General features: G+C 29.9%; 1 protein-coding gene and 1 pseudogene across 1 annotated transcript; one reads left to right on the forward strand and one right to left on the reverse strand.

The window, feature by feature from the left end:
- Nucleotides 1-4368: 4368 nt before the first annotated feature.
- LOC107955691 (receptor-like protein kinase FERONIA) lies at nt 4369-7620 on the reverse strand. Its single transcript, XM_016891492.2, has one exon. It carries the CDS (start codon nt 7301-7303, stop codon nt 4544-4546), a length of 2760 nt encoding a protein of 919 aa, XP_016746981.2. The 5' UTR covers nt 7304-7620; the 3' UTR covers nt 4369-4543.
- On the forward strand, nt 7340-10721 carry LOC121203740 (photosystem I P700 chlorophyll a apoprotein A2-like; annotated as a pseudogene).
- The last annotated feature ends 285 nt before the right edge of the window (nt 10722-11006 follow it).

The following is an 11006-nucleotide window of genomic DNA, read 5'->3' on the forward strand; positions in this document are numbered from 1 at the left end:
CAATTAATTAATTTTTTAAATTTTTAAATTTATTTTAAAAAATAAAATTATTAAAGTATAAAAATATTTTTTATTTTTTTCAAAATTAATTAATTACTCACATGGCATACACATCAGCAAAGTTAACATACGTTAACTTTTCTATCCATTTTGGGATGATTTAACAAACAATGCAAGTTCAAGAGATAAAATAGGCGAAAAATTAAATAGAGGGTTAAAATGACTTTTTTGTAAAGCGAGAGGGCCAAATAAGTCATTATTCTTAATTTAAAATTTACCTTGTAAATAAATTGGTTAAATTTTGCTATTAGTTCATGTACTTTGCGAAAGTTATGGATTTTTTTCCTATACTTTTTGAATTTTTAAATTTTAGTCCTGACTCAAATAATAGCAATTAAATATTTTTGGTTAAATTCAATTACTAGTCATATACTATGCATATAGTTGTAGGTTTAGTTCATGTTCTCCAATTAAATCGTTCTAAAGGGCTAGTTCCCCATTGCTGCTGCAATCGAAATATGTTTTTCAAAAGTATTTGAAAAGTGCTTTGTAGAAAAGTGTTGTGGAAAAGTGTGTTTGTTAGTTTTTAGCATTCTCCATTGCAGCAAAAAATTGCAATTGAAAGTTAAAATGTCATTTTTAGACATGATAGTAGAAAAAAAACATTAGTTAAGTTGTATGATATTTAAATAATTTAATATAATGATGCATGAAACATATATTTTAAATACTTTTTAAGTAATTAATATAAATTATTTGTAAAATTGATGATATATAAAATATTTTTAAAAAAATAAATATAATAATAAATAATATTTTAAATAATTTAATATAATGATATATAAAATATAATTAAGCTATTTTTATATACATTTTAAATAATTAATATAATTAAAAGTATTTTAATAATTTTCACTTTCAAATGCAAAAGCCTGAAGGATCTAAATCTTAGCTTTTTGCGTTTGTATAAAAGAACACTTTTCCATCCCAGTTTTTGTGTTTGTATAAAAAAACACTATTCCACCGCAATGGATAACACGCCCTAAGTTTTTATACTTTTAATATTTTGAAATTTCAATATTGACGCGAATGACAGTCGTAAGTTAATTAACTGGATTTTTAGTGAGTAATACGTGGAAATGACAGGTTAACATGACTTTACATATGATAATATATTTGTCGCATCAACTTTTAAAAATAGTAGAACTTAATAAATTTAATAATTATCGTTTGGTGAGGTCTAAAAATTTAAAATTTTAAAAATATAAGGACTAAAAATAATCAAATTAAAATATATGAATTAAATCTGCGCATTTTGCAAAGTACTGGGATTAACGGTAAAATTTAACTAAACAAATTTTAAAGAAATTATTATAATATCTTTTATAAAACTTCAAGAGAATAAATAACAGTTTAATCTATACGAGGTAAGCCCATTTTCTATCAAATATAGGGAATTTGTGTACTTTTCCTGTTAACATATTTTGTAGGCTTGAAAGTGATGTAATAATGTCACGAGTGTCAAATAACAATATGTGTGGTGGGTTTGTAATGTAAGAAGTCACATAATTTTTCTTTTTGGTCAAAATGGGTGTTAGCTAGATTTGTTGATATGTCAGTCGGCCTGATTTGAAGGTTTGTTTAAAAAATAGAAGAATTTAAATAAAAATATAAACTAAAAAAATAGATTTCGACAAAAAAAAAAAAACTCGTTTCTAAAAGGGCCGGATCTCATTGAATTTAAAAAGAAAATTGTTACTAATTTCTTTTTCATTATTTTGCTATTATATTGTTACTATTTTGTATTATTTAGATATTATATAACTCTTATTTTATTATTAATTTTGCTACTATTTTAGAGATATTTGTTTATTAAGTTACACTTATCTTAGTGTTATAAACATTTATTTTAATAATTTTAGTGTATTTGATATATTATATTTTTTAAATTTATTTTTATATGAAAAAAATTAATACGGGTGGGTAAGCCAAACTTAGGTTTTTGTATTTTTATCTGAACCGGACTTGAACAAAATTTTAGACCATTTTTTAAATCGAACCGAACTTAAAAAATAGACTTAAAATTTTTAATTGGCCCAACCCGGCCCATTAATAACACTAATGTAAACTTTTATTTACATTAAGTTTTAATAAACTTAACTGGTTTTTTTCAAATTATCTTCGCAAACAACTAAAGGCTAGTTTAGTAATGATTTTGAAAAGTGCTGTGGAAAACTGCTTTTAAAAAATTTAGTTTAAAATTTGAATATTTAGCATTGCTGTCAAAAAGTACTTTTAAGAAATAAAATGTTCATTTTAAACATGTTATTATCAAGTAATAAATATGCATTTAAATCATATTTAAATTAGTTAATATTATTATATTTTAGTAAAAATATAAAAAAATTATTATAACTTCTTGTTAATATTTTAATATATGAAATATAAATTTTAAATATTTTTAAGCAATAAATATTAATTATTTATAAAATTTAATTAGAATATATAAACTATGTTTTAAATATTTAAATATAACTATTAAATATTTGTAATTAGTATTTTAAAAAATATTTTTTATTTTTAATTAATGGCTTTAACACATTTGTAATTAAGCTCAAAAAAAAAGGAAAGTTCTATGTTATTAGAGGGGTAAAAAAGTAATTAAGCACTAAAAGTACTTTTGGGAGAGAAAAAGCTAAAAATTTTAGTTTCTCCTTTTTCAGAAATATTTTTCAAAAGCACTTCTAAAAAACTAAAAATTTCAACTAAAAATAAATTATTTATCATAGTTTTTCTTTTAAAAGTACTTTTTTTAAGCACTGCAGAGCCTAAACTTTACAAATTAAGGGTTCCAAAAATTTTGTAGACCGAAAGAAACTCATTTTATCTCAAGATAATTGATTCGATAAATAGAATGTTTATTTATTTTTAAATAATTAGAACTGTTTCCATCCCTTTTGCAATTTAAAATTAGTTCTATTCCTACCGAAATGATATTTAAATAAATATTTTTAATAATATTTTCTCTAGAATTAATATAATTTATCCTATAAAAAATGTATTTTAAAAGAATTTTTACTCTAATATCTTTTTTTTTTTTGCAAAATTATTGGGTTGTTAAGTGAAGTTTGTTCGATAAAATGTTAAAAAAATTCCAATCAACTAAAAATTAATATTTTCAAAAATGTTTGATAACCCACAATGAAAACTACTCAATAGAATTTTTTTTTTACAAGAAGGTATAGAAAATGATAAGTAAATACTTATCACTTAATAGAAAATAAATTCTAAGATTTTTATTTTATTTTATTTCATTTAAGATTATATTATCTTTTTATCGAACAATCTAATAATATTTATTATTTAATTTTAAATAAAATATCAAATATATTTTACACTTAATTTTTTTAATATTTATCTTTTCAATACTTAATGTTTTTTCGATTTGTTAAAGATAAGTAATTGAATGACTCGAGTTTCGTTTGCGTCTTAATCTTGTGTCTTACTAAATCATTAATAATTCTACTGAAATTAAGTATTTGATAGATAATTTATTTAACAATCTCTATGTTCGTATGCACTTCCGTAACTTTTTTAACCTCACACTCTATTACTTATTATTTTATTTATGAGGTAAAAAATATTATTTAACAAATATATTTATTAAGATTTCATATAAAAATTAATTAATGTTTTTATTACAATGATAAAAATTAGCTATTTATTATTCATAGTGTTCCAAATTTAAATCTCGTTAGAATTAAATTTTTATTAATTTATTATATAAGAAGACAAAATATTATCATAAAAATATCTTTTTTGTATATGAGAAGATATTTTAATAATTTTACAATTGAGTTAATGTCCGATTAACTTGTAATATTAACATCTCGTTCGGTTACTACTGTAATAACATAAAAAAAATACTTATTTAATATATATGTTTTAACATGAGAGAAAAATAGTGTACTAACATGATGAATAAATAGTCCATTGTAGTCAAAACATTTGGTAGGTAGATTGTTAATCATATAATACACACATATTATTTTGTTGGGTTAAAGTATTAAAACAAGTAAAACATAAATGTTATTTTATAAAATATCATTTTTGCCTAAAAACCAATCATTTATTTAAAAAATTATAATACAACAAATAAATTGGTACCTCATAAATCTCAATCCAAGAATTCAATTGTAGGCATAAAAGCTCCAAAGCATAAAAATGAATGAATACGTGAGGTAAGATTTATTCACTGTTGTATTAATTTTTTTTTAATTTATATCTTTTCACATTAGTGTATCATCACGATTTCTAATTTTAAATTTTTAATACAATACTTAAAATTACTCGTAACCCCTCTCAATATCAAGAATGCACTTTCACGTTTATATTGGAATTCCTTGGTGATTAACATAGGTACATGAAACTACCTTGAAATATCTACTATCACAATACAATTTTTTTTTGAAATCAAGCAAATATATATTTGGATCTTTCTCAAATGAATGCAACAAAACTACCAAGAAGCTTCATGTTTGGATCATCGTCCTTGTGGGTTTCTAATCTCGGAAAACACTGCCTTAGACGAGTACTTATCAGAATCCTTGATACAAAAACTTTGTTCATCGCTTGTTGTTAAACTGAAAGTAGTGCTGCTCTTGGAGTTCATGACATGATCGCCAATGCTACTGAACACTTCCCCACTCTCATCTTCCATTTCATAGGTTTTAAACTCATCCATGTCTTCTTCAATGCCACCACTGGCATTTGGTTTAAGGGGATCCTCCTCTGCACTTTCTTGCAATTGCAGTGCGAACTGTAGTCCCCACACCACAGCATCCAGCGATGGTCTCTGGATTCCATCATCATGCAAGCAACTCATTGCCACTTCAGTGAATTTTTTCAAACACTCAGGTGCAATCTTTCCTTTCAAAAATGGATCAATGATATTGTAAAGTGTTCCATTTCGATAGCATTCTTGAGCCCATGTTGCTAAGCTTACCTTATTCTTCTCGGCCGACCGACTAATCGGTGGCCTAGCACATAATATTTCACAAAGGACCACACCGAATGAATATATATCGGACTTTTCAGTCAATTGTCCACGACGATAATACTCTGGATCCAAGTACCCGAAGCTGCCTTTCACAACCGTGCTAACATGGGTTTGGGACATGTTAGTGGGGCCGACTCTAGACAATCCGAAATCCGAAACTTTAGCCACCCAGTTCTCATCCAGCAAGATATTTGTTGTCTTAACGTCCCGATGGATGATGGTATGTTTTGCACCTGAATGAAGATACTGCAACCCTTGAGCGGCACCAACACAAATCTCTAGCCTTTGTTTCCATGAAAGAGGAGGGTTTTTGGTGTTGTAAAGATGATCACGAAGTGTTCCATTAGCCATGTAATCGTAGACCAGAATCATCTCACCGTCATCGTTGCAATAGCCAATCAATGAGACCAAATGGAGGTGGCGTAGCTGGGAAAGCATCTCGATCTCGGTCCTGAATTCGTGAGCACCTTGTTGAGACTCAGGGTTCAACCGTTTGATTGCAACTTGGGTCTCCCCACCATCGATGAATCCTTTGTAAACGTTGCCGAAACCTCCAACACCAATAATGAAAACATTGTCGAAGTTGTTGGTTGCTCGTTTGATCTCAGACAGTGAAAAGTAACGACAAAGATCAGAAGGCAGAGATGAGCCACCACACTTGGTTGATACTGGAACTCCTTTACCGTAAAACTGACTCCACTGTGAAACTCCCTTACTGGAACTGGTATCTTTGACTCTCATCTTTTGACGGTAAACGAAGAAACAAAGAAGAGAAAGAACAACAAAGCCCGATATTACGCCTCCCACAATGCCGAATACTGCTTTGTTGTTGTTATGCATGGTTGAGGTTGGTGGTGAATTTTCCTTTTGATTTATTGGAACTGGATCTGGACTGGCAAGAACAAAACCGTTGCTCAATTTGAAGATTTCAAGCCCATTCAAGATGGCATCAGAATAATGAGTTCTCCAAGCTGGCGAAGGATGTAAAGCAATAGAGAGATTTTGCTGCTTTTGATTTCCATTCTTTCCTATTGACACCATATAATCCCGATATACTGGAATCCCATTTCCACCACTCCAGGATATAACATCTGCTTCAGTTTCTGCAGTTAAATTAGCTAATAAGATCTCAAACACTCTATCACCTTCTTTGGTTATCTCTATCTGGAACTCACAAAAATGTAACCTTACGAAGTAATTGAACCCAGAATCAACAGGAAACTCCCATGTCAGATAGTAGTTATAATTCTGGGTCTTGTTCGTCCCCATGGTCCTGGCAGTTATATAAACATCCCTTGGAGCAGAGTACAATGGTATACTGCTGAAGGTGAGATTAATACTAGTATTAACAGGAAGAGCACTTGGTTTGGCTATTGTCAAATAGGCGTCATCTTTTAACCAGCCCCGGAATATCCCAGTGTCTTCTCCTGGCGGAATTTCCCTCCCACCAACATCGACTCGATACATCATCTCAAGGGCAGTGTTGTTTCCTAGGGTGTACAAGCTTCCCTGGGCCTGGCCAAGAAAAGGTACGCCGTCATCATCAATCTCTGGTGTATAATATAGATTGATCGGCATGGAAACAACTTCGATGGCATTGATGAAAGCATAAGAATGAGTGATATCAGGACTAGGAGTGAAGGTTAAGTTTAACCTTTGACCTTCAACGTTTGTACAAAATTCTTTGATAAGTGGAACGTTGGGTACAGCATGGAGTGAAGCATTGAAATTCCTGAGAAGGGTAAAAGGACCAACTTGAACAGAGAAGAAAGCTTTCTTAGAAGGGTCGTCAAAGCTTAGATATGAAGTTGGATAGAAGTGCAAGCGGATGAACTTTGGGCCAGAAGTGAGGGGAATAGAATAGGTGAACTGTGAGTAAGAGAGACGAGCTGTGGAGTAGGGGACATTATCAACAAATGAGGGCTGTGGAGGTACAGCTTCAGTCGCTAATGATTTGTTCTTGTTGTTTTGTGGCTCTATGGGGCTAAATTTTCCATTGCTATCTCCAACCCAAGAACGGCCATCGGAAGACAAGGCATTGGTGGAAGGAGAACCGCAGTCAATTGTGATGTTTTCTATGGGGTAGTAAGGGGTAACATTGAAATCTGCTATAACAGGAACCACAAGGTATTGACTGAAGAAGAAGAAGAAGAGACAGGGGAACGAGTTTTGGGGGGAAAAAGTTGTTTTGGTTGGAATCTTCATTGCGAGGGAAAAACAGAGAGGCAGAGAGAGAAGATGCATATGGAGAAAGGGATAAGAGATGAAGAAAGGTAGAAAATGAATAGTGAAGTGGAGATGGAGTGCAGGAAAGAGACAGTTACAGTAGATTTGAATTTTCAAATTCCCATTTTCGTAAATTGATTAGTGAAGTTAGTAGAGTTTAACATTTGTTTCTTATGTGTATTCCATAGAATGTCACTAAAAAACTAAAAACCATTTGTTATTATCATCAATCTCCTCTACTGCATATGGGTAACGGTGGACTTAGTCAAACAAGAATTGACTTTTTGGCAGCACCTTTTTGGTGCTATTTTTCAGCTATCCAAATATTAAGATGCACTGAGATTTTTTTTTTCTTTAGCATTAAATTTCTATTTGTTTCGGAAAAAAAGGGAGGAAAAAAACAGAAATGGAATTGTATTGGTTGAATAATCAAATAGAGGCCACTATTCTCACCAATGACAGAATTTGGAATTTTGGGAGTTTCCATTGAATGTTCTAATAATTTGGGTACGCATTTATGTCTTTACCTAAAATATAGTAAACTATAGTGTTTGTTTCGATTGAGCCCCTACAAAGGAAAGAAAAAAAATTGAAAACTATATATATTCTTTTCATATCATGTTTAGTATAAAATATTAAAAAAATGAAAATATATATTTTTTACTATTTGGTAGTGTTAAGATTTCACCTTGCAAATTTGTCCGTCTTCTTACAATTAAATATTAAAATTTGTCACTATACTTTATTTTAATTGATATTTATAATTATATTTTAATTTTAATTGATATTTATAATTATATTTTAAGAATATAGGTAAATTTATAACTCATGTTTTAAGCGGTTGAACTCTGTTAGTGAATTTTAAATTTTATTAAATTTAGCCATCAACTTTGATTTTTTTTACAATTTAATTTTGATAGTTTAAGAACAAGATTTAACGTAAAAAATATTTTTTAAATATTTTATTTTAATAATTAATAATAAATTAATGGGTTGAGATTCACTCCATTAATATATAATCAAATGATCATCACCATTAAAATGTGTAGGATCATGTGAGACTCGTCTATTAAATGTAGAAATTAAGTTGTGAATGGTGATTTAAAATGAAACAATATAATTACTTTCTTTTTTTATAAATAAATTTATTTATTAATACTTAACATTATATTAATTAATTTATTATTTTAATTATAAAAATAAAATATTAAAAATATTTTTATTAATTTTTTCTTCAAATTATTTAAAATTAAAATTGAATAGCAAAATTTAATCAAAAACCAATCAAGCAAAAGTGAACTTTTGTTTCTCCAATCTCTGACACTGACCGTCAGATTGATTTGGACCTAAGGTATATTCTTCTACTTGTCGATGGATACTGATCCAACATACTGATTATTGAATCATCGCTTGGAGATCGCTGGCAGAACTTTTAAAAAATAAAAACCTTAACAACTCAATGAATTAAATAAAAACTTTTGAATAGTTCAGTGACTAAATTATAATTTTTTTTAGTTAAGTGACCAAAACGAAAATTTGTTCATAATTTAGTAACTAATGATATAGTTAATAAAAAAGAAAAAAAGGGGGGGGGGATTGAAGCTCTGCATGGCGTGGGTGTCTATTATTATTATTTTAGTTAGATTAGGAGTTTTAATGTTTTTAGTGTTTATATTTAAATAAATTAAGATAAATTAATAATTTATTTTTATTTTTCATGTTTGTTTTATAATCTATATTTGGAGTTGGTGGCTACCCCTTTTAATAACAAAATCGTCAAATCTCGTCTAAATCATCATTTGTCAGGACTATTCAAAGTAAGTTCCTTAGCTTGGACAGGGCACTTAGTTCATGTCGCTATTCCTAGATCCCAGGGGGAATATGTTCGATGGAATAATTTCTTAGATGTATTACCGTATTCCCAATGGTTAGGCCCATTTTTTTAGGTCAGTAGAATCTTTATGCTCAAAACCCCGGTTCAACTAGCCATTTATTTGGTACCTCCCAAGGATCAGGAACTGCCATTCTAACACTTCTCGGGGGATTCCATCGACAAACGCAAAGTTTTCGGCTAATTGATATTGCACACCATCATTTAACTATTGCAATTTTTTTCCTAATATCGGGTCATATGTATAGAACTAACATTGGAATTGGTCACAGTATAAAAGATCTTTTAGAAACACATATTCCTCCTAGAGGATGATTGGGGCGGGAGCTTAAGGATCATTATGACACAATCAATAATTTGATTCATTTTCAATTAGGCCTTACTCAACTTCTTTAAGGGTTATTACGTCCTTGGTAGCTCACCACATGTACTCTTTACCTGCTTATGCATTCATAGCACAAGACTTTACTACTCAAGCTGCGTTATATACCCATCACCGATAAATTACATGATTCATCATGAAAGGAGCTTGTGCCCATAGAGCTATATTTTTTATTAGAGATTACGATCCGAAACAAAATGAGGATAATGTATTTACAAGAATGGTAGACCACAAAGAAGCTAACATATCCCATTTAAGTTAGGTCAACCTCTTTCTAGGATTCCAGACTTTGGGACTTTATGTCCATAATGATGTCATGCTTGCTTTTTGGACTCCAGGGAAACAAATCTTGATTGAACCCATATTTATCTAATGGATCCAATCTGTTCATGGTAAAACTTCATACGGCTTTGATGTGCTTTTATCTTTAATGAATGGCCCATCATTCAATGCGGGTCGAAGCATATGGTTGCCTTTAATGAAAATAGTAATTCACTATTCTTAACAATAGGTCCTAGAGACTTCTTGGTTCAACATGCTATTGCTCTAGGTTTACATACAACTACATTGATCTTAGTAAAGAGCGCTTTAGATACACGTAATTCCAAGTTGATGCCGGATGAAAGGGATTTCGGTTATAGTTTTCCTTGCGATGATTTGGGGTAAGGTGGAACTTGTGATATTTCGGCGTGGGACCCATTTTATTTGGCAGTTTTCTAGATGTTAAATACCATTGCATAGCATTGGAAACACATCACAGTATGGTAGGGTAACGTCTCACAGTTTAATTAATCTTCCACTTATTTGATGAGATGGTTAAAAAATTATCTATGGTTAAACTCTTAACAACTTATCAATGGGTATAACCCATTTGGTATGAATAGTTTATCAGTCTGGACGAGAATATTCTTATTTAGACATCTTGTTTGGGCTACCAGATTTATATGCTTAATTTCTTGGCGCGGATATTGGCAAGAATTGATTGAAATTTTAGCATGGGCTCATGAACGCGTACCTTTAGCTACTTTGATTCGATGGAGAGATAAACTAGTGGCTCTTTCTATTGTGCAGGCAAGATTTGTTGGATTAGCCCGCTTTTTTGTAGGTTATATTTTACTTATGCGGCTTTCTTGATTGCCTCCACATTGGGCAAATTTGGTTAATTTTTTATGTTATGTGTTGTATCTGCGATAATATCATCTCTTTCGATGGAGAAGGGGGTATGCCCCCTTCTATTTCTACATCTAGGATTCGACTTGTATCATTGATAATATCAAGATTTATCTAAGATTCAATTAATTTTTAATTGATGAATTATTATTTTTGTATCTTATGCCTATCATTTTCCTTTTTTGGAGGGGAATAAGGGCGATAGGATTTGAATATGTGGCTATTTTTATATATATATACCCATGCGCAAGGATTGATTGTATTACTTTATTTAATTC

The sequence above is a fragment of the Gossypium hirsutum genome, chromosome A07 (assembly GCF_007990345.1).
Source record: "Gossypium hirsutum isolate 1008001.06 chromosome A07, Gossypium_hirsutum_v2.1, whole genome shotgun sequence".
Lineage (NCBI taxonomy): Eukaryota > Viridiplantae > Streptophyta > Magnoliopsida > Malvales > Malvaceae > Gossypium > Gossypium hirsutum.